A 24,603-nucleotide genomic window follows, 5' to 3' on the forward strand; every position below is an offset into this window, starting at 1 on the left:
ATCTGAATTTGGAATAAGTTTGTGGTCGTGCATATTGCGACAACAGCGACAGAAAAGTTCAAGGCAAGTCATTAATATTCAAGCCATGATGAAACAATTTACAGGTAGTTAAGACATGGCCACTGACGCACAATGACAAAATCACAATCATCCATCAATTATTAACCAATTGCCGGTTGTGAGTGCGATGATACGAAACTAGATATCGAATTACTTTTGCACGCTGTAATTAAGTATCAATAAACGTTGGTGTATTAGCGAACAGTTTTCTCTCGAAACAAATCTTAAAAAAATGAACGAATTGGTCAAAATGTGCATTGCCTATATTACGGCGTAATTTTAATAACGTTCCGCATTTCAAATCGCTGCGAGCTAACTTCATGGAGTTTTCTAGGCATTGTCAAATACATAACCTCACTGTGTCACCATTTGACAGAACGTTCTTATAGTCATAAGTTTTCTCCTTACTATTTGGCCAAAGGATACATAAGACGGAATTGCAAATCTTCGTCATACTTTCATAACATTTAAATCGATTAAATTATTACGAAATGGCTTCACGTTTGCTTCGTCCAACCAATTTGGCACTTGCCAATGCCATAAAAAAGGTAACAAATCCAACACTCGTATTCAGAGAATAGTTATAGTTTTATCGAAACTGACGTATTACATAAGCGTGTGAACTATGGATATAATTCATGCACAGCACATGATTTCATTCATATTTGCTATTGAAAACAGAACTAATTTCGATTTGTTTTTTATTTGCCTCCGAAGAACTATTCAACTGCTACAGCTGCCGATAGTGAAATTACCAGCAAAACACCATTGCAAAAGAAATTCCAGGTAAAATTAACCGCAAATTTTACGGTGACATTGAAACCAAATGTGTTCTTTTTTGTTTATTAGCATGCAATTCCAAAAGCTCAATTCGGTGGACGACATGCAGTTTCAATGCTGCCTGGTGGCGGTATTGGACCCGAACTGATGTTGCATGTACGTGAGATTTTCGATAAAATTGGTGTTCCAGTGGATTTTGAAATTATCGACATCAGCCCGGCCAGTGAAGGCAATGACGATCTTGACTACGCTATCACATCAATCAAACGTAATGGTGTCGCTATCAAAGGTTCGCACAAAAAATATATATATTCATATGACGCAAATAGCGATTGGAATTAAAATAATGATTGTAAATGATAATCGCAGGAAACATTGAAACAAAAAGTGAAGCAACTGACACAATTTCACGTAATGTCGCTCTCCGAAACGAATTGGATCTGTACGTGAATGTGTTGGAATGCCGATCATATCCAGAGGTGCATGCCCGACACCAAGGCGTCAACATTGCTGTTGTACGACAAAACACTGAGGGTGAATACGCTATGTTGGAACATGAGGTGAGTTTTGGACGAATTTATTTGGCTTCTTTGGTTAAAGTTTAACACGAGAACGCGTTTTTATCGAGGGGGAAATCACTCTAGAAAATAACTTGTCCGGTTTACAAATTACTTTCACTATTACTTTTTTTAAGAGAATTACAAATTACTTTTTATCATAGAAAAATATATTTTTGACAAGTAATTTCTAATAGAAAAGTAATTCATCGAATAAAAAGTTATTTGCAGTAATTCAGAGTTTGACTTATACGCCAGATATATGCTATGGCATAAAAACAATATGCGCATATTTTTTGGTACATTTGGATTTTGTGACTAACTTACCATGTAAATTCATGTGCATTCCACGATTTTTTGTGGATCCCACGATTTTTTGTCCCAAATTCGTGGAATGCACATGAATTTACATGGTAAGTTAGTCACAAAATCCAAATGTACCAAAAAATATGCGCATATTGTTTTTATGCCATAGCATATATCTGGCGTATAAGTCAAACTCTGCAGTAATTTTTAAAGTAATTTTTAGTCGAAAAACTACTTTCAAAATTACTTTTTGTTCAACGAATTCCCAAAAAATTACTTGTCAAATATAAATTACTTTTGAGTGATTTTCCCCTCGGTTCTTATGCATGTGACTAATCCAATTAATTGGAAATCAATGACTTTGCAGAGTGTCCCAGGTGTCGTTGAGAGCATGAAAGTAGTTACCGATGAAAATTCAGAACGTGTTGCCCGTTATGCGTTTGAATATGGTGATTTTTTCTCCTTTTTGATATTTTTTTTCGGAATTTCGAACACTTGTTTTACTTTTGAATCATTGTTTCTCGTTCGAACAGCCAAAAGTACCGGTCGCACAAAGGTGACAACTATTCACAAGGCCAATATTATGAAATTGTCGGACGGTTTATTCTTGGAAACATCTCGTCGCGTTGCCAAAGATTATCCAAATATCCAACACAACGACATGATTATTGACAATACATGGTAACATTGATCAACATTTTTTTCCGTTTGACTCAAACGTATTGAATGTGAGGGTTGTTTTCGTTTATTAGCATGCAACTGGTGTCCAATCCGCATCAATTCGAAGTGATGAACATGACGAATTTGTACGGAACCATTGTTTCAAATGTGATTTGCGGTTTGATCGGCGGTGCTGGTTTGTTATCCGGTGCTAACTATGGTGATCATGTAAGGCTATCAAACTGAATTCATTGATTTGGATAATTGTTTCTTGTTTCATTTTGATTCGGTTTTGGATGGGTTCTTTTATTTCATTGCTCTTTTATTACGGGTGGGTTCAGTATGCCGTATTCGAGCCAGGCACTCGTAACACAGGAACGGCCATTGCTGGAAAGAACATCGCCAACCCAATTGCCATGCTCAACGCATCCGTTGACATGTTGTACTACTTGGGGCACAAAACTTATGCCGATGCCATTACAAATGCCATCCGAAAAACCATCGTCGAGGATAAAATTCACACACCGGGTTCGTAGACAAATTAATAAATACTTTATACCTTTTAAGCCAGACATCGTGTCACATGCACGGTACAAGTGTTAAACCAAATTACAGCTTCCACCAAACGTATCATTTCTGTTTAATTTCAACATTTAAATATCGGTTCGCATTTAATCGTGTTGATTGAAACGTCCCAATTGATCATTTATTGATTTATTCAACGTTTCAATTGAATTCACACCCAATTTAATTTTTAATTGTATAATAACAGATTTGGGCGGCAACAGCACATCAAGCGACGTTATCCAAAACATCCTGTCACGTTTGGGCGAAGAAGATATCCACTGGTAATTATGATCAAACCAAACACCACTCTCTGCTCTCCCCCAAAATAACCCAGACAAAATTTAGCAATTAATACGATTATTATTGTCCGTTGTCGCTTATGAATTTTCGGCTCGCAATCCCTTCAAATTGTTTTCAACATCATTGCATTCAATCAGCAATGCTAAATATATTATTTCTTTTTTTCTCTTTTTTTTTCTCTTTATATATTCTATGTCGTTTTTTTGTGTTTGTTCATTTGATTGAAAACACAAAAAACTCTCCTGTTGTTTTTATTTATATTATTAATCGATACTGTTATGCATTGACAATTGGGGGGAAAAACAAATTCAAATGATTTATACGTTTTAATTTACGTTATAAGTTTCAGTTTCAAATGAATTAATCATTAGACATGTTGTGTATAATTTATGAAAAAAATATTTCATTATTATTGCGATAAAATCAATTTTGGTGCTAAACTATTGCTCATTTCTCGAAATATATTGAAAACCGAACCGAAATTCAAGCTTTAAAAAAATATATAATTTGAATTATTTTAGTTAATTTACCGAACAAAAGCACAGTTGTTTCAGTTACTATTCTTAATTAATGAATGGAATTGCTGCTAAACCGTTCACCAACCGATTCCAATTTCAAAATTGTCACTCTAATGAGCCCAAAACGATTTATCTTAAGTACGAAATTTTTCTAAATTGAGCACTAATTGCTGCTCATCGAACGGTTTCGTGGTGATTTTCATGTTTTTCAAATAAATTTTCTCTCTCTTATCATAGTAATATTTCAAGTAGGTAAACCATTTTTCATTCTCTAGCTGGCAATTTCATTGGAATGAGTCGGACAAGAAATAGAAAAAAAACGCTAGCAACATGCAAATGAAAACAGAAAAAAAGAATGAACAGAGAAAACGTATGCGCAATGCCAGTAAGGGTTTTAATTATGTTAAATGTTTACGGTTACTCGAAGCAAAATCGATTTGGACGAAGCAATAGAAGCAAAAGAGAAACGAAGTTAAGGAAATAAAAAATGATGAATTCGTTATAATTGAAACCTTTACGATGGCAATCAAAATAAAAATAGCATTATCGCAACATACATACACAACCCATACGCATACAATTCATCCGACTATTGGTTCGGTAGAACCGCCATTGAGTGCAAAATAATCAAATATTGATGATTGCGTCACACATATGCTCATTGCTCATGCCAGGGAGTGGAACGGAATTGCATATTTATCAAAGTTCCATCGGTCGACCGCCGATTGCACGGTGTTACATCATATTTTATATCCCTATTCACCTCACACACACATACCCACCCACCCAATCATACGCATACAGAACTTGTAGTAAATAAAAATAGCATATATTTTGTTGTTGAATTCATTCATTTATTGTGCATTTTCCATTTGTTTCCGATCATATTGATTGTGTCATTTAGAAAATTGCATTTGCAATCTGTTTGAATTTCGCATTTAATTGAATTCGCAAAATAGAGCCGCTCTCACACCCTAATTATGATTACTAATTCCCATTGAATAACAACTAACCGCTTTTTTCTGTTTTTTCACTGTGTTTTTTTTCTCAACAGGCCTAATTGATTGCATTAGATATGATGTTATGTGTATTTGTGTGTAAGAAAAAATAAAATTCACAAAACTTATTAACTGATATCCCATTTCCAACACGAAAATCAAATCAAATCAAACTAAACCGATCTTAATCAGACTCAACCATGTTTTGTCTGCCCTTGTTAACTATTAAAACTGTCCGCTTCCTATAAAAGTGATTTGTGCGTGCAGTGGAAATAGTGTTTGGCGCAGCAAATGAAAGCAAAAGCAAAAATAAAACAGTAACGGTATACATTCATGGCACGGAGGACCTAAATCCATTCATTTAATGAACTGAAACGTGATATCATTGGCACTGTAATAGGAAACATCTGCATACAAATTTTTATTTATGTTATGTTTTTCTCATTGATGGATTATTATCGCAACAGAGATTAACGACAATACTTATTTTAATTCATTTTGTTTGACATTCTCCTATAATGATAAATAAAAGCTCCCAATTAGAATTGATTCAATTTGCTGAAAATGAGCTTTGGAACAGATGCGCGGAAAAAAAGAGAAGAACATGTACACGACGATGTGAGTAATTGATATGAACTGAACCGAACATTGAACGGCAGAGCGAATATAAATAAAGTCAGCGTCGAATAGCAAAATTCAACATTCATTAACTGTAAAATAAGTGCTGATATTTGATTGCATGTTGTTGTTTTTTTAAGTTAATTATTGTTTATACATGAAACTAAATTCAAAATGGCTAAAAATATACATATACCGAGAGAGAGAGAACGTTTATAAATCAATTTATTGGTCTTGATTATTGACTTTGATGCTTTTGTTGGCACACGTCTATTGAGTGCGAAAAAACAAGATGAAACCCATGGTTTGCGACGAAAAAGGCAGTCAGAACAGCGCGCAACATTTCGTGATCAACTGTATAAACACACAACATGGAGTGTGGCTGGTAAGTGAGTCAATGTATGGATGTATTGGCACGAAAACTCTCAACAACACAGTACTCTCTTTGCATGCTTGCTCGCTCGTTCGCCCGCCTTCCACTCGGAATCACTGTGCGGCTGTGAGAGCGCAGCAAAAAAACACCTGTTATGAAGAATCGATGCAAAATGGAACCGGTACTCGCAGACACCAATATATCTCCAATATAAAGATGAACAACCAACCATACTGGCTTCAATATGCAAAATGAACGTTGCCGTATCCATTCCTTTTTTCCTAGGAAAAATTGCGTGTGAGCCTTTTTTTTCTTCTTCCTCCTTCTTGTTTCGATTTTTATTTAGCTGATGAAAACCGCAGAAAGAAACTCGCTCTTTGCGTTGGTATGGTGATGAACAGGGTTTCCATGCAATAAAGACAACTGGTAAGGCGATTACATTTTCTAGGCAATAGATACTGTGTGGCTAAATTTATGAGCATGACAGCAGCAGGTATTAAGCCAACAACAGCACCACCACCACCAACCACCGCATCATATCTGTGTAATCAACGTAACAACCACAAATAATTGACTCTATCATGGTGCTGTGAATATTTCCCTATCTAGCTGTCGCCATTCTATCTACGAAATCGAGAGACAGGTGTTGTTGAATTTTGTCAAAGAAATATTAATCAGAAACATTTGAAATGTGAGCTTTCTGCTAATTAATTATATATATATATATATATCTATATGTAGAATAACATCAGAACCCATATTATTGTTTGCAAAGATTTGCCATTGCCATTCGAAACTTTTTCCACTTGCATCCTTGTGAATGATAATACAAGTTGTGACCGAAAGAGTAGAATGAATAAAGAGAAGACATAGAAAAAGTTTCACTTCATGAATCGTTTTATTATTTGAATTCGTCGTGATTATGAGTTTTATTCGGATGCTGCTGCTGCTGCTGTGATGTCGGGACTAAATTGGATTACAAGCATATTTGGCATGTCGGATTTATGTTTGTTCGGATTGTTATCATACACAGCAATCATAAAAACTCAACCGAAATGTCTAGCGTCTTTTGCTGTTTGTACGACAGTGTAAAGCTCATTCGTATGTGATCCGTACGGCTGTACAAACTAGGACCATCAATACGAAATCCAAACTCTATTTTAGACGAATCAGTTAATTTATGACTTTATTTATGCGTAGCAGCCGTTTATCGGCTCGATTTTATTATTAGATTTTATATTCGATTCCTCAATAATAAGCGATTCGAGGCGGCACTCGGTTTTTCTCTTGTCTCAATCGGTCAGCACACACACAGTTAGCACACATGCTGTGAACAAATGGCAGAAAAGAACGAAAGAGATAGCGCCAGTGAAAGAAAAGCCAAGGGAATAAAACAAGCTCCTAATGGCACAATGAAAAAGCAAAAAGGTTAAACACCGAAACGAATGCAGTCAATCGACAATCTTTGTTATCTGATATATATATATATATATTTAGTTATGTGTATGAGTGTGTCGAGTCGAGTAGTCGACACCGTTTCGTGTGTACGATTGTATGTGTGCGTAGCTCTCTGTATGTGACTTTACTGCGCATGTAAATAAAATCAATAAACAAAAATTTTCTTCGGGCCGTACGTAGCAAGTTTCGTGTTTTCGCTAATATTTGCTGGCAAATGGTGGCTTAGCTCAGCACAGCACAGCACACATCATATCTCTCGCTTTCGGACACACACCAAAAATCGAATCGACGCAAACATGTGCACGAAAATGTTCTATTCCACTGTGTTCATGTGAAACATACATCATTTCGCAGGAAATGAAGAGAAAATTACAGTGCTTTCGTTCCATTTTTCCCAAAAGCCTGTATGTCAGCAGGTACACGCACACAAACACACACAGCGGGATTAAGAGAGCGAGAGAGAGAAAGAGATCATAGGAATGCAAAATAGACGGTGTTTCTGAAAAACAGCGCGCACACACAATGAAACGCATTCTCTGATTTTCCCAAAGTACACACACATAGAACAGCGCGACCGAATGGTAGTAGACATTCAGTTTTGTACACAGGCACCAAAAATTTTCTTGCGCTCTCATCGCTAGTTGCGGCGACTCTCACACATCAAACAGTCGCGTTCCGAAGGAAAAGCAAGATTTCTGATCGTCTCTCAGTCAAACGAAAAGTGTCGACGAATTGAGCGACACACATTGCACAGAGAGACATACACAGGCTATCACTAAGTCACCGTGAAAAAAAGAAGATTTTTTATATATACATACTGGCTGCGTGTGAAAGAGCGAAGCAGAAGAAAAAAAACCAAAAAAAAAATAAAGAGAAAAATTTACAGTGAGTTTTGAAATTTTAAACAAGAATATAAATCCAAACGCGACAGTTTTCATCAACAACAAAAAAGAAGAAACCAATTTCTATTCTGGATTTAAATGGAAGGAGCAGAATATCAAGTTTGAAGAGAAAAAAAAATTGGTTCATTTTTAATTTTCAACACATCTTTTTATTGCTTTGTGGTTTGTGTGCTCGTCGTGAAAATATTTGGTGAAATTTCTTTCGGCATTTAGATTATTCAGTGAAATTACTGTTCATATATGTATAAATATGAATTGATTTTCTTTCCGTTGGCTTGGAATATATTGTTGGTTTGGTACAAGCGAAGAAAAAATAAACGGGAAAATATTGTTCGCATTATTTCGTGATCCAATGGATTGGATTGGGTAAACCCGATAATCTAAGTTCTATAGTGCTAAAAATTCATAAGCAGCAGCAGCATTTTTGTTAATTATACAAGCATTTCAAAATAAATACGAACCGTTTATATTACGTTGTGAATCCATCGGAAAAAAAGAAATACAACTCATTATATAGTTTGTTAGATTAGAGCACGAAAGTTAAAAATATACATCCATATTTCTACAGCAACGGGGCATAAAACGCATATATTGAGAAACACCAAACAGGCATTAATACAAAACAAACAGCCACAATAATAACAACAACAAACAAAAAATGAAAAAAAAATATTAAGAATAAATATATACGCGCGGACGAGGAGACACACACAAGCTAGCGAATTCAACGAAAGTAAATAAAATCGTTAAATAATACGCAAAATCGTCTCATATGAAAAAATAGAATAAAAAAAGAGCGAAAATGAAAGAATCAAGTTTGAAAATGAATGTAGAGTACGGATAAATGTCATGGTGAAATAGCGAACGGTAGAACCAAATCGAAGACCATAAAAAAAGCATTCGAAAAAGAAAATAATTTTAAACATAAAGGCTACATCACATGAATCGTGTGGTATATGTATAAATTACAAATGAAATTCATTTTTAATATTGATTTGGATGTCTGTCGTCATTCCTTTTTTTTCGGTCGAATTTGCCATCGATTTATCATTATCTTTCATCGTCCCAATCTCAAAAAAATATGAATGTGTGTGTGACACTGTAGCTGTCTTTTATTCAGACGACGTGGTTGAATTTTGATTTTTTTTTCCGTCGCTGAAAACGGGTCAATTAATTATATTGTAAGCATTTTGTATGCGCTCCTTTTTTTCGTACACATTCAACGCCAAACATTTCCGGGCCCGTTCCATTGCGAAACGCAACGTGTCGCATACATTATTTTTGCATTAGGCAAAATCATCAGTCCATATCGTTCCAATTAATATGAATCGTTCAATGAGGTGAAAACGCATAAAAGACATTTTCACCAAGTGGAATTCAATTATGGCAAATCCATCAAATTAGTTACCAGATAAAATTTGTTGATGGACAAATGTCGAGTGCGGCGTGTGTAAAACAGCAAAGCGCTTCGTTCAGCGTGTACGTGTATGGATCTGATAACATTAAAAAGTGATGCAATTTATTAGCGGGAAAAAGCCATCAGAATACACACACACACACACACAAAAACACCCTAATAAAATGATGATGAACTCGTATATTTTCTGGCTGCTGTCACATAATATTCGCATATACTGGGGAACCGTGTGTCGCCAATAGACATTTTATGTGTGTTATCACGATTCACACAAGGTCCTATACTAGACATAATCCGCATAGCGCTCAAATAGATGTCAACCGAGGCGCAATGTTCATGATAGAAGCTGGTCCGTGCATTTGCCTCCAGGCGCAACTCATTTAAAGCTACTCGATTGGAAGAGCCGATCAGAAATCGTTTTTCAAACAAAAACAACGAAAAGTGTATCATCTCAAACGATGAGTACTTTAGCAATACTTAAAAAGTTTCATTGGAAAAAAAATCCGATTTTCCGCGAAAACAGACCGCGAGCGAGAGAGAGAATGAGACTGAAATCGGGGCGATAAAATACCAGAAATAATAGGTTTATGTCGGCAACAAAACAATTCGAAAGCGAAAGAAAGAAAAAAAAATCGAAACACAGCAGACCAAAGACGAATGCAAGGCAAAGTAAAAATAGAATCAATTTTTATTTTCTCTCTCGTTTTTCATAACTGCACACGAAATTTACGGTTGCTTTTGTGCGCACGGCGGGCATGCATAGCAGGCAGAAAGTGTACGGATTTCGATCCGTTGTACTTAATTAATTAAGAAGTATTTTTGTTCGACAACAAACGTTTCAATGGCAGCAAACACACGAATGACGGACTGGGAAAAAAGCGCTGGTCATTCGGGTCGAATGTTGTTGTACTATATGGTGTACACGACAGCACTTGATCTTTTGTATGAGCATTTGAGCCGAAATGTTGTTCGAAAAGGGGCCGAACAAAATTGATTTTACCCATGGGCATAATAAAAATCTCAGTTTGTCTCCGCTTGTCAAATTAACTGAAATACTCTTTGGCTATCGGCTTTTCATCACTTCATGAAAATGAAAATGCCTGTCGTACGTCTTTTTCGCCAATTTGGCTGTTGCTATACGGCGATCTTTTCCCCTTTCTCATTTTGCATTTATGATACTTCATGTGCCCCATTATTATTATTACGTTCGGAGGTATATTCAGGTTTATGAAGAAAGAATGAAAGAATGGAAAAAGAGAAAAACGATCCAAAATTATTGCCCACACTGAAATATGAATAAAAAAGTCGTTTTTTATCTGTGATGAAAAGGAGACGAAAATACGTATATATTGCAAAAGGAACAAAAAAAAATCATGTTTGGCGAATTGTAGACATGGAAAAGTCGCAAAAGTCTGAATTCCATTTTTCTTCTTTTTTTGGTTATTTTGTCATCTTTTCCATTTGCTTGATTTTTTGTGTCCACAAGGGCAGAATTGAAGCAGAATAAAAAAAAAATACACACACATAAACAACGCACAATGTCCGGGCTTCGAAAAGTAGAAAATGAACTAGAAACGGAAAAATAAAAGTGGAAAGAAGATGACAGGACGGAAAGCGAAAAAAATTTATCCATTATTCGACTCTAATGTCACCTTTCTTGAGCCGCACTGGCCTACTATACCATATATCTATACATGCTTTGTGTATATATACGGATGCACAGATGTACACACATGTGCGGTTTACTTTTATCCATATATCCGAATGGTAGGCCACATTGCCTGGGTGATGGCAACTCGAACATTTCCATACACTCGACTATTCAACATACGAGCCAACAACATACATATAGAGATATAGTACATACACACATAGACACGTATATTGAGTGCAGGGTAATGAAAACGCAAAAGAAGAAGAAGAAGAAGAAAATTACGAGAAGAATGTCGAAAAGAGCCCATGCACAGCACTTTATAATCAGCCATATAGCTTGAATTCTTGTGCTCATCATTTTCAGGGAATATATAATTCGTGTGCTCGGCCGTTTTCTCTCCTCCCTCTCTTTTGCTCTCTCCCTTCGTCTCTTCCAAAATCACATTATCTCTATCCTTCTGCTCGTTCGTTGGTTCGTTTGTGCTGTCTGTTTCTATCCATCATGTGCTTATATGTGCTTATATGTGTATATTCAAATTTCTGCTGGAGCGTCGTTCAAAAGCGACTCATCAAATTATGAATGCCGTGAACAATATACATATACGGCATTACACAAGAAGTGCACAATTGAAGCGCGCTCTCCTGTTGTTTTCTCAACCATCCCTTTCTGCACACCAGCCATGCGGTTCATTTCACAATGCGTGTGTATGGCACAGCAGATGAAGACACAGAGATAGAGAGACAGCCAATGACTTGGTCTTTTTTATTTGCTGTGTAAAAGTGCTTTCGAAACTACGGTTCGTTTAAAATGAAGAGAAAGAGAGAGTGTAATCGTCAACATTAGGGCTTCCAATGTGTCTGTATGTTTGTGAAACTGAAAAAAAGTTAAACTTTTCGTCAGCGTTAGCTTTTATGTGCTTTTCGCTTAGCAATCCCACTTGTGTTTGATATGCCATATTGAAGTGTAATACAACCGAAACGTCTTTCTTTCGTCAACTTTGCTCGCAAATATTTCGCATTGTGAAGAAAAAAAACACAACGAAACATTAAGGTTCACACGCAACATGAATAACGTGAGCGCAATGTGTGTTATTCTATAGTTCACATGCAGGGCAAGCATATCATATGTTTCGATTTTTCGTTCAATGAAACTTTTCCCTTTCATTGCGATTAAAGTGGTAGTTTGTCGGTTGGACGGGCAGACAGTTGGTCGGTCGGTTAGTTAAAGTGTAGTGAATGCGCGCCCATCGTCAATGTACACCGTACACATTCATATTTTATAACATTTTACCATCACCCAGCACAACAGCACTCAGACTTCAATATTAATATTCGCCATACATTCGACAATGGCATAAGAATGGAATACAAATAAGCCAAGACAATGGATGGAACAGTCCATCGAAGTTAAGCTTCCATTTTACTATTGTGCCGTTACTTTTGTTTCGATTCTCAACGGTTTTTTCTTTCTTTCTTTTTTCTGCATTTCTGCTTTCATTCTTCTGGTGTTGTGTTTTATTCTTTGCCTACTTCAATGCGAGTTCATTTGCTTCAGTTGTTCGCTAGCTCGCGCGCGTTCCATTTTCGCCGTTTCCATTTATCTTCGCTTGCAATGCTACAATTTTTCACGATGTGCTAGGCACAACTTCGCTCACTTACGCCCTGCCATAAGCATTATCATGTTCGTTTTTGTTGTTTTGACAGCTGCTGCTGCCTCTACCACGGGTATATCGGCATATTTGTTGGCACGATGATATTTTACATTGTGATTTTTGATTAACCTGAATATGCTACTCATTCACCGTATCGCGATACAAAATCCAATTACCTTACACACAAATTTAAATGATGAACACTAAACACCAATAATATCCACACCGAAACACAAACACAAACACACACATACATATATGAACTTATATTAATAACACGGAAAGAGAGGAAAATTGAAAAGACGGTTGGAAGTCCAATCACTTTGCAGTGAAAATTTATTCGTGCGTTTGTTTCTTCAAACCATTCACCCTTTTAGCACAATCCAACCAGCCAGATTCATTCAATTAAATATATGTCATACTACTATAATGATATGCCGCATTGTAAATGCTTGAAATGCCGAAAAGATATCGATTTCATAATCGATGTGTTTTCGGCACGTGAACCAAAAGTGTCACATAAAATTTTCCAGAGTCGTTAAGTTAATCAAAACGTTGAATTCTGAGCACGTTTAATTTACGGTCCATTACATTTTTTTCAATACAGCTTTTTTTTCGCTCTCCATTTCGCTTTTCAATTTTCCTTTTCACTGCGAAGAACAAAGCGAATGGAAAAAAGTTAAAGCAAAAAAAATGAAAATGAAAATGATGAAAAGCTTAATGAACGAAACTTTTTTTTTCTCTCACATCGTTGTCCCTTTTTTCATATCTCATTTTTTCTCTTTCTTTTTTTTGGGTAGATAATTTCACAGGGTCATGAACGATCGATTAAACCAAAAGTGAAGAATCGTGGAGAAAACACGATTCGAAAGCGGAATAAATCGTTTAACGAAATATCAAACGGTGAAATCAATAGGCGACCAACGAACGACATCAAAATTAACGAAGTCCCAACCAAACGAAAGCGGCCCAACGAAGAACACGAGATAAAATCAGACAAAGTGTTCCCGCTACAGGAGTGTGAGTTTTCTGGCTTTCTGCGACCATCGAGTCTGACAGTTATAGCGGCAGCAACAACAACATCGACAACAGCAATCAGCAGCATCACCACCACCATCAGCACAATGGCAACCCCAACAGTTTGTACACGTTTCTCGGATAATTATGATATCAAAGAAGAATTGGGCAAGTAAGTACAACTGTTCACGAACAATAAAATATTGTTTCGACGTTTTTTGCTCGCTCTGTGTGTGTATGTCTGATCGGTTGGTTGATTATACGTTTGCGTACACCTCATCTCCTTCATTCTCATCATCCGAAAATTCATCTTCATTCTCTTCATTTTCTCCGAATGTGTCAGTGCCATTTTGTCTCACTCTCCCGTTCACCCGATAATAATGCTCACGCATTTTCCCATTAACTTTTCCACAAGTTCGTTGTATTCTTTTGTCATTTTGTTTGGCGCTTTCGCTGCTTTGCTTTTGTATGTGCGTTTTTTTTTCGAATGGAAGCGCTAGCATCAGCATCAGCATACATGATTCGTCCTTTTCCCCCCCTGTGAATGCTATTCGCAACAGCTGACTATAGATCAGCGAAAATTGAAAGTACGCATTTCGACAAGCTCTTGATTCAATAAAAATGTGTGTACATGGTACTGTGTGTATGTGTGTTGTAAATGACTTGTCAAGAGCTCTCAATTATTACTTTCCACTGATTCGGCTGCTTTTTTCAATTTTATTCGATATTTTCGCTTTCGTTTCAATGTTCGCCTCAAACTCCCACAATATATCGCTTTCACTGTTCTAAATCATATTATTTCGTTTCTGTGCACGTTTTACTTAATCTTTTATTTTGCTTCTGTTTAACGTCGCTCTTGTGTTGCTGTTATTTTTTTTGGTTGCTGCTGCTGTTATGCATTCGTTTGAGAGAGATACATTTGTGTTTACGTACACTTTTTTACGAGCCAAAAAATTACGATCGCCTTCGTAAACTTTCTTCTTCTTCTTTGCTCAACGCTTTTGTTTATTAACGCCAATTCTCTCTCTTTCTCTCATCTCTCGTCAACCATAATGAAATACGCGAAATAAATAAGCCACTTTTTGTTTATTCTTTCTAATTTATTTTATCATTGACTTTGGCGTGAACTGGCTGTGTGTGAGCGTGCCTCAATATGTTATTCGTTCGTTTGTGTGCTTTTGTATGCGTTTTATTTTGTGGAAGCTGAGCTTGTCCGAACATCAAAGTCCCATCAAATATATATATATATATGTGTGTATTTTTTTTGTCTTCTGTTCGCTCATTCGTTCTGTGTGTTTTAACTAACCAATTTTGCATAACGACTAAAACAAGAACATTATCTGTGTCTTTTCCGTAGAGGAGCATTTTCAATTGTAAAAAGATGTGTACAAAAATCCACTGGCCTAGAATTTGCTGCAAAAATTATAAATACAAAAAAGCTCACCACTAGAGGTAGGGCAACAAAAACCATTAGTTTGTTTACTTACTATACATATAATGGCAATTTCATTTAATGAACGTTGAACGTTGTCTACCTAATATTTGTTGGGTCGGTTTGCCATAATGAAGAGCAAAACAAAACAAAAAATACAAAGAGAGAGACAGAAAAGAACGCTGTATCGATCGAACGGTAAACGTGTTATTTTCTACACCCATGTCATGACAGTCATCAGTCGCCGTCATTGGTTGCTTTGGTCGGTCGATACAATGTTTTTCTTTGTGAATAAAATATAAACAAATTGGCTATTGTTTTTCTTTTCTGAATTGTATAGTCTTTCAAATGAAAAAAATAATATTGAGTGAATTATTTGCTTTCTTTTTGCGTATTCTATCCGTGTATGCGCGTGTGTCTGTGCGTCTTTTTCGCACATCATTATCATCATCATCATCATCGTCGTCATCGTTGGGCGACTGTCTTCGGTGCATTGAAAATGCGAATAAAACACAGATTTCCAAAAGTTGGAGCGAGAAGCGCGAATATGCAGAAAATTGCAGCATCCAAACATTGTACGACTTCATGATAGCATACAAGAAGAGAACTTCCACTATCTTGTATTCGATTTGTAAGTACACTTTCTGCAATAATTCATTTTTCAGTCGTTTGTCTTGTCAACTTATTTCTTTTCCACCCAGTTTATTTGTCTTCTGTTCCTGGGCTGCGTCCAAATGAAAAAGTTTGAAATTAATTTTCTTTCTTTCTATGTTTCTCCGTTTACTTTCTCTATTCCATGGTTGCTTTTTTTCCATCTTCCGTTGTGTGATTTCGTGCGTCATTTTCATCGTATAAAGAGTTACTGGTGGCGAACTGTTTGAAGACATTGTGGCTCGTGAATTTTATTCGGAAGCCGATGCATCGCATTGCATTCAACAGATTCTTGAATCGGTGAACCATTGCCACACAAATGGTGTGGTGCATCGCGATCTAAAGCCCGAAAATCTACTGTTGGCAAGCAAACTGAAGGGTGCCGCTGTTAAATTAGCCGATTTTGGATTAGCCATCGAAGTGATGGGCGATCAACAAGCATGGTTCGGTTTTGCTGGCACGCCCGGCTATCTATCACCGGAGGTATTGAAAAAGGAACCATATGGTCGGGCTGTTGATATTTGGGCATGCGGTGTCATTTTGTACATCCTACTTGTCGGTTATCCACCGTTCTGGGACGAAGATCAGCATCGATTGTATTCACAGATCAAAGCCGGAGCCTACGATGTAAGTTAACCCATACTAATTCGGATTATTCCTTTTACCTTTATCTTTTTGCCATTTATCTTCGACGCATCGTTTATCGTTCAACGAAAAAGCGAAAATAAAAACAAATCATTGTACAAAAAGTCAAAACAAGACAAGACGAACAAGAATGAGAAGGAAAAAAAGCGAAATTGCTTTCTTTTGACTCGGTATCTCTTAATTCATTGTTTGTATTCTGCATGTTTCATAGTATCCATCGCCTGAATGGGACACAGTAACACCGGAAGCAAAGAATCTCATCAATCAAATGCTTACAGTCAATCCATTTAAACGAATTACTGCTGCTGAAGCTCTTAAACACCCATGGATTTATGTAAGCAAGAATGCAAAAATTAATTATGGCTCGTGTTTTATATTGAATAATCGTAATAAATACTCTATGTGGTCTTTTTTCTTCTTCTTCTTCTTCCTTTCTTCCATTTTCGATGAAATCTTTAGCAAAGAGAACGTGTTGCATCTATGGTTCATAGACAAGAAACGGTTGACTGCTTGAAGAAATTCAACGCACGTCGAAAACTTAAGGTGAGTTAGTTTTTTCGAAACATTTTTTCTATGAGGCAAAGAAAGAGACCGAGAGAGAGAGAGAGAGAGAGAGAGAGAGAGAGAGAGAACGAAAATCTTTTGAACGAGCTGACATTTATTGCGCATTTTTATAGGGTGCCATCCTGACAACAATGCTGGTTTCGAGAAATTTCAACAGCAAGAATTTAATGTCGAAAAAGAGCGATGGATCTCAGGTCAAAGAGTCAACAGACTCAAGCGCAACAATGGACGAGGACGATACAAAAGGTTAGAAAATCAGCCGCAACATCGTTGATTTTTTCGTTTTCATACATGTTGTATATTGTTGAAAGCGACATTTAACAAAATCTCGCATTCGCTTTGCATACTCCAAAATATCGACGACAAGCAATCTTATCTTTTTATTTTCCTCAAAATCATTGCATTGTTCCATGGGTACGTGTGTGCGCGCGGTAATCTATTGATAGACGACAAAAAGGGTGGTGTTGACCGTAGCACAACCGTCATTGCCAAAGAACCGGAAGGTAATTTATCTGCTCATCAAATCATGCGTGGTTCATTTTAAGACTGTTCTTTTTTCTGAGTTTCATCATCCAATCTTTTCAGCCGATGTCTGGATTGCATTGCCTGCGAATAAGCCAAGCCATCAATTATCCACAAACTCCCAATGCTCAGGTACATATACCTATACAGCTATTTTTCATACCTAAAACCCATTTGGGTTTCCCTTCACATTTATCCCTGTCAATTATTCTGGATCATCATTTAAATCGTCTTAAATTGTGTATGTTTTTCGTAGCTCGTCGTCAGGAAATTATCAAAATGACCGAACTACTTATTGAGGCTATAAACAATAGCGATTTTGATGCTTACACGTAAGTTCTTGGAAAAATCCATTGCGAACAGAAATTAATTGGGCCAATTCATTGCAGAAAAATATGTGATCCACATTTGACAGCGTTTGAAACGGAAACATTGGGCAATTTGGTTGAAGGCATGGACTTTCATAGGTTTTACTTTGAAAATGGTAAGTTAAATTTACTTAAAAGGTTATCTCATATTTTATTGTTGATACGATTACGGTCGCTATGGCGGTCGGATCAAGTTCAAGTGCCACAATACCGACACACATGCACATTGCACACGCCACTAGATGATGGCCAACCTATTTCATTATTTTCATATGGTGTGTTCGATAAAATTTCGATTGAACATAAACACGACACATATGCATGCAGTTAAACTGTGTATGTGTATGTGTATGGCGTTGCGTGCCTCGGTATTGAACTCTTATATCCAATAAAATAGAATTTTCAACCAACAACAGCAAAAGCAACCAAATTCAGCATATATGTATCTCTGATGAATTTTTCAGTAACAGGGAAAAGTTGCAAAGCCATAAACACTACAATTTTAAATCCACATGTACATTTGCTTGGCGATGATGCCGCCTGTATTGCATACGTTCGATTGACCCAGTATATTGACAAGTGAGTATTGTCCGTTTGCGTGATAATATTTGTTTACAAGTATATGTATGTACATTGTACACTGATAATTGGCCTTCGCTTGCCATTCACAATGTCGATTTTTCTAATTTCTTGTTTCGTTTTTTTTCCAATTTTCTCTACATTTCATTCTTTTGCACTTTTCCGTTTCCAATTTTGATTTCATTCAATGTTATGTCTGTGTGTGATGGCTGAAACATTGGGGGCGCCTATTTTCATCGTGTGCTAAAAATAATCGCGACTTTTTGGATTTGAATTCGGCAACCGAAAATCAAATCTATCGAATGCAATTGTTTATTTTGGTTTTGTTTTGGTTTCGTGTGTGAATCACTTGTGCAGAGACCTACAATCGCATACACATCAATCGGAGGAGACGCGTGTATGGCACAAGCGTGATAATAAATGGCAAAATGTTCATTTTCATCGAAGTACAACTGGACACACAAGTGGCACAACGTCGTTTGGATTTGCTCCCCCACGCAAATAATTGAATGCAATTCATAACAACAACGTCGAATACCCTAGCCACCGTCGCCACAACCAACAACGCTACCACCACCATGATCATCACCAGAACTACTACCACCACCAACCAATACATCAAATTACAAAAAATGACACACTCCAAATCCACTGGGATGTTCAGTTCCAGCTGAGGGATCACTTTGTCGTTGCATTTACTTGAGAAAGAAAAAGAAGAAAGATAAAGAAGCAACAGAAAAAAGAAGAATCTTCAACTAACATAAATTATTATGCCAACTTTCTTACTGAATCGCTGTCTTACAGAATAAAGTGTTAAGATTTTTTCGACTTGTATTCAATCAGCTCGAAGCATATTTTTGAGCATTAAACGATATATTTTTTTTCGAGTGAACTATTTAAAGGAATTTGACTACATTGTAGATTGGTTGAGTACGCAAACCAAAGACAAGCTCGTATTAGAGCCGAAAAAATGACTAAAATATCCATAAAAATGCAACCAACAACAACGTCAATAAGAATCTATTGCTGAGCCGTATGGGAATGCAGATGTTGCTCTTCGGTTATTGGAAAATTGAATGCAATGTCACAGTTTGAAATTGATCGAATGAGAATTTTTGAACGATTTCGTTTGCATCAAAGAGACAACTCCATGAATGTATACTCCCCGTTTTTTTTTAGACATTGATAAAAACGCATTTAATAAGTAATTGAATTTTAGTCACTTAATTTAGCATCATGCAACATTTTGTTGCTGTTGTTGTTCCTTTGATTTTTTTGCTGTTGCTACGAACGGATAGAATTAGATAGATAGTCGCCTATGCACAAATATGTTTTCTGCAATGCAAACGAAGTCGCGATTTACAATGTCCTCAATTCGATAGCCGGTTATTTCGTATTGACACGCCATCGATTTTCGATACCAATCCAGTTAATCGAGCTCATTTTCACACCTCAGCCGTAGAAACATTGCAAATGAAACCACCTAAATGTCTACAAACATAACCTAATCTCTCCTCTCCCCCTTTTATTGATAGATATTGATGAAGAAAGTGCTAAATATTAATCACAAACGGTTTGCATCAGCAAAACAAAATGAAAATGAAAAAAATACCTAAGCAAACAAGTTTTTTTTCTAAAAGAAAAAAAAACGAACTTTTGATGTTATAACCAAAATGAAATATAATCATGACGTAAAATATTCTATTTGTGACGACTACTCTCAAGGTAATTAGACGGATGAAAATCAACAAATCTATTAAACCGCATTAAGTGTAAGCAAAGAACAGTTATTGAAAGAAGAAGAAAAGCAAGAACAACAAAAAAACTTCTAAAAAAACACACTAAACATGAGATTTAAGTGTATAAAATTATGGCTTGTTAGATATAAAAAAAATTGAAATCAGAACGTTTTTTCTAGAACAAGTACTTTCGATGAAATGTTTGTCCTTTTTTCTTTTGTTTGCGGGAAATACGAGATTTCTGTTTTCTCGTAGAATCTTCCTGTAAATATATTATATATAGTTAAATTGAAGAAAACCAAACAAAAAAAGAATCACATACACACATTGAAGATGAAGAAGATGAAGAAGATGATGATGATAAAAGAATAAGAATGGAAAGAGATTTGTGAAAAAGAATGTGTCAGAAATCGGCCCAATTTTCAATGAAACGCATTGCCGCAAGGAATGTCATCAATGCGACTAGTGAAAAATGTTAAAAATAGCCCACTGCTTTGACAAAACTCCTTCCAACAATTTATTATGAGCACATCGCTCACAGACAGACCGACACAGACACATATATATGACTTTGGCGTCTCTCTCTCTTTTCTTTTCGACGCAAAAATTAAAATACGACATCTTCAAACAAGAACAACAACAAAAAAAGCTACGAATTCTTTAACCCAATACATTTTTGAAAGTATGGTATCAAAAAAGAGAAAAAAAAACATTTTTGTCATAGATAAAAAAAGAAACACTACAAAACTTTTGCCTTTCTTGCCTTTTATTGCGTTCTATATTTTATATTCCGTATTCAGCGGAATAATTAATCTCAAGGGAAATCAATTGCTGCTTAAATCGCGCTCACTCAGCAGCACTCTGATTCGATGGAGACTACTTACAATCATACAAATCACAAAAAATTGAGAGAAGAAGAAGAATGAGATTGAACAGAAAGCATTGCTTTGGCTTTGGCTTTGGATACTTAAAAGTAGTTTTGACTCTCGCTTATTTAATTTGGTTTTTAAACATTTGAAAACATAAAAAATGACATCGCTGAATCAACTCACACACACATAGACCGATCAATGTCTTTTCTCAAATGGGTTTCTATTCAAGCCTTTTGCATTTAAGTAGCAAATATGAAAATATTCACTGTTGAAACAATCGTAACATTTATTATTCGATTTATTTAATGGTTTTCTTTTTCCTCTTTTCCTCCCACTCACTCACTCCCAATCATCCAATCCAATATGCAACACTGTATTCTTTTGCCAATAGTTTTGACGAACAAACGGTTGGCCACCGGCCAATGCTTTGTCACCACAAATATGAACATTTAAACAAGTAATAAAACAATTGAACTGTACAATTTTCTCGGTAGATATTTTACAAGAAAAAAATTGAAAAAAAAAACAAAATAAATGATGCAGGTTTAACGGGTTCGAACAAAAAAAAACACTGAATTTAACAAAATAAAAATAAAAAACATCACCTAGTTAGCATTTTATTACTTCATTTTAGTGCGCCATGGACATTTTCCGGCGCAACAAAAAAATTCATACAACCGATTAAATGTTACGCAATTGATGCAAGTTAAAACACTCAATATGACAAACAAAAATCTGCTTTCTATTTGGTTTTTATTCCAGATTTTTCCTTCAGATGGAATTTGTTGATTTTTCCTGACAAATAATAACACACAAAACAACCGCAAACAAAATACCATAAATTATTGAAACATTTGGATGATGGACAACTACTGTATATTTTAGTCTGACAGTCGGTCAAGACCGAAACGAAACACAACTATGTTATAACATATTTAGTGGTATTTAACAGAAATAAAAAACAAATAGTTAAACGAGAAATTGAAAATTGAAACCAACAAACAAAAACACAAACACAAAATAAACAATAAATATGCATCTTTAATGATAGTTCTTTTTGAAATGAGATCGCCATTATTTGGAACATGGAACATTATCTGTACTACAATGAATATATTTGAAATCAATATTTGACATCAGACACAAGCAACAACAATACAAAAGAAGTCTAAATTAACGCTAATTCAATGACAAATTGTATCATTATAAAAATTTAAATTCTATGAATAAAATTTCAACAACTTATATCCCTGGAAGATTTCCCTTAAAAAATTTAGTTACCCAACTTTCATAACATTGCTGCACCAACGTTGTTATCAACGAATTCATTTTCATTTCCTATTGCATGTACGAGAGCAGTATGAAGAGATGAGTGATTAGCTCAAGAGAAAAGTGATTGTGTGTAATTGTGCAGAATGGAGTATTCCACAGAACGATCTACAGGTGGACTATGATTTTATTTGTTCCCATTTTTTCCAGAAATCACTTCATAAAAATTCGTAGCCCTTGAAAAAACACATGTAGTTTAGTTTCGAATAACAGGCTACTGAATTATTCTAAGCGAAACAATGTACAATCCATTGCAAAAAATTAGGTTTTTTCAAGAAGAGTGGCGTATGAAGACGCCAAAAGTGAAATGGCAAACGATTTATAATTTTGGTGATTTTATATTACGTAATTTACGATTGATTGGTATACCCATTTCCCTGCTGTTGTTCTTGCTCTTTACGTCATATGCAATGTTTGGCATTGGACCGATTTATGTTTATTTTTTCAAAAATATGCGTGTGATTCCGCTGGCCACAGATCTACCGTTTATCGATAGTCAATCACATACAGGATTCATATTGAATCTCATTCAGCAAGGTATTCCTACATTCGTCGCAATAATGGGAACATCTGGTATGGAAATTGGGCAAGCCTTGTTAAACGATGTAATTACCACATTTCCCAAGCTCGTACGACTTGATTTAGATGAGCTTGCCGATGAACTTATGGCTGAGGGTATGTCGTTGAAACCAAAGCACGATTGCGCAATGATCTCGTGCGAGTACAAGATTTTGATCGGTAATTATATCATATGATGTGATGCACTGATCAACAACTGTTTAATGCCAAATGGAAACAATTTGTTCTTATTTTACAGCTATGAACTCAAAGTGATTGATTGTCTTTATGTGAAAACGTTTGTGGCCCCATATGCTTATGCGTATTCAATAAGTTTCGCCATTTTTCAACAGCTTATATTTAGTACGATTAATTTGAACTTTGTAGCATATACATGTACTAATCTGTACCTTAACTATCGACTTTCCGGCTGGATTTGCATGCGCGCTGTGCTGTTATGTTCAACTATCGATCATTTGCTACATGGGCAATAATATCAAGGAAGCGAATAAGAGTACTGTCGATGCGTTTTACAATATGCCCTGGTCGAGAAGGTCAAACCTGCAGAGTGAATGGATGGATGGATGGATGGATGGATGGATTTAAAAATTCATCTGTATTGACGGTGAAGTTGCATCAAATATGGTTCACACGACGATGATATCGGTAGTTCAGCGGCGACCAGATAGTTGTCGCTACTAGTATAGAAGAATGAGAGAAGAAAAGAACAAGCAAAAAAAGTAGTAAAAATCTATGGGCGTAAGTATGATATAGACGGTGCTTTTGCACTTATCTGCTGTCGAGTTTCCGCGATTATTTCTCTAATCAATGGATGATCGCATGACGCGTTGAACAAGCCATATTTGATGCAACTTTACCGTCAATAAGGATGAATTTTTACTAAAAATCTATTGGAGATAAGTGCAAACGCACCGTCGATATCATACTTACGCCCATAGATTTTTAGTAAAAATTCATCCTTATTGACAATATTTGCATGGATCAATTTATTTAACCGTGTTTAAAACTAGGGGAATTTAACTCTTACGAGTGCAGCATGTTTTCTGCCAGTTTGCTTGATTCGCGGAAGTTCGACGCGTTCGTTGTACGTACTGACGCGCACCGTCACAAGTTTACACAAGTTTGTTTATGGTTTTGCGCGTTTTTCAAGTTGTTATTTGACAACTAAAACGCGTTTCAAACTGAAAATCGGTTGTTTACGTGTATAAAGATTTTTCACATCCTTTCCAAAAGTTCAAAGATTTATATAATTATAAAATGGACAAAGGAAATATTTTTAAAGAGCTGGAGAAAGTGTTGGAAGAAAAAGTTAATCCAGATATAATAAATGGAACGACTGATGTGTGCGCGTCGTCCAGCTTCATGTTTGCACACGAACTCGCACAAGTTCGCGCATGTTGTTTTAATACGGAACTTGTCAACTGAGTGGAATCATGCAAGTTCTCTGGTGAATGTAACAATTTCGTGCGCGTTTATATCATTTTTTT

General features: G+C 36.0%; 2 protein-coding genes across 9 annotated transcripts; both read left to right on the forward strand.

The window, feature by feature from the left end:
- Positions 1 to 412: 412 nt before the first annotated feature.
- On the forward strand, positions 413 to 5,588 carry LOC129569878 (isocitrate dehydrogenase [NAD] subunit gamma, mitochondrial). Of its 5 annotated transcripts, none has more exons than XM_055449083.1 (10): positions 413 to 608; positions 778 to 846; positions 910 to 1,129; positions 1,210 to 1,400; positions 2,071 to 2,152; positions 2,237 to 2,384; positions 2,456 to 2,591; positions 2,705 to 2,891; positions 3,136 to 3,211; positions 5,279 to 5,588. In XM_055449083.1, exons 1-10 carry the CDS (start codon positions 552 to 554, stop codon positions 5,370 to 5,372), a joined length of 1,260 nt encoding a protein of 419 aa, XP_055305058.1. In that variant the 5' UTR covers positions 413 to 551; the 3' UTR covers positions 5,373 to 5,588. The 5 variants fall into 5 exon arrangements, with proteins under 5 accessions (XP_055305058.1, XP_055305079.1, XP_055305096.1 ...); XM_055449104.1 differs by having other exon boundaries at positions 422 to 608; positions 3,574 to 5,588; XM_055449121.1 differs by having other exon boundaries at positions 425 to 608; positions 3,580 to 5,588.
- A 1,818-nt stretch (positions 5,589 to 7,406) lies between these two features.
- On the forward strand, positions 7,407 to 20,689 carry LOC129569901 (calcium/calmodulin-dependent protein kinase type II alpha chain-like). 4 transcript variants are annotated; one of them, XM_055449133.1, is made up of 14 exons: positions 7,407 to 8,080; positions 13,632 to 14,008; positions 15,194 to 15,288; positions 15,785 to 15,899; positions 16,126 to 16,546; positions 16,776 to 16,898; positions 17,024 to 17,107; positions 17,242 to 17,374; positions 17,575 to 17,631; positions 17,714 to 17,782; positions 17,907 to 17,982; positions 18,040 to 18,134; positions 18,483 to 18,597; positions 18,955 to 20,689. In XM_055449133.1, exons 2-14 carry the CDS (start codon positions 13,944 to 13,946, stop codon positions 19,100 to 19,102), a joined length of 1,596 nt encoding a protein of 531 aa, XP_055305108.1. In that variant the 5' UTR covers positions 7,407 to 8,080; positions 13,632 to 13,943; the 3' UTR covers positions 19,103 to 20,689. The 4 variants fall into 4 exon arrangements, with proteins under 4 accessions (XP_055305108.1, XP_055305124.1, XP_055305116.1 ...); XM_055449149.1 differs by having other exon boundaries at positions 7,819 to 8,830; positions 13,620 to 14,008; XM_055449141.1 differs by having other exon boundaries at positions 7,819 to 8,080; positions 13,620 to 14,008.
- Positions 20,690 to 24,603: the final 3,914 nt, after the last annotated feature.

Source organism: Sitodiplosis mosellana, unplaced genomic scaffold, assembly GCF_009176505.1.
Source record: "Sitodiplosis mosellana isolate CC-2019 unplaced genomic scaffold, AAFC_SMos_1.0 Smas_scaffold_1, whole genome shotgun sequence".
NCBI classification, from domain to species: Eukaryota; Metazoa; Arthropoda; class Insecta; order Diptera; family Cecidomyiidae; genus Sitodiplosis; species Sitodiplosis mosellana.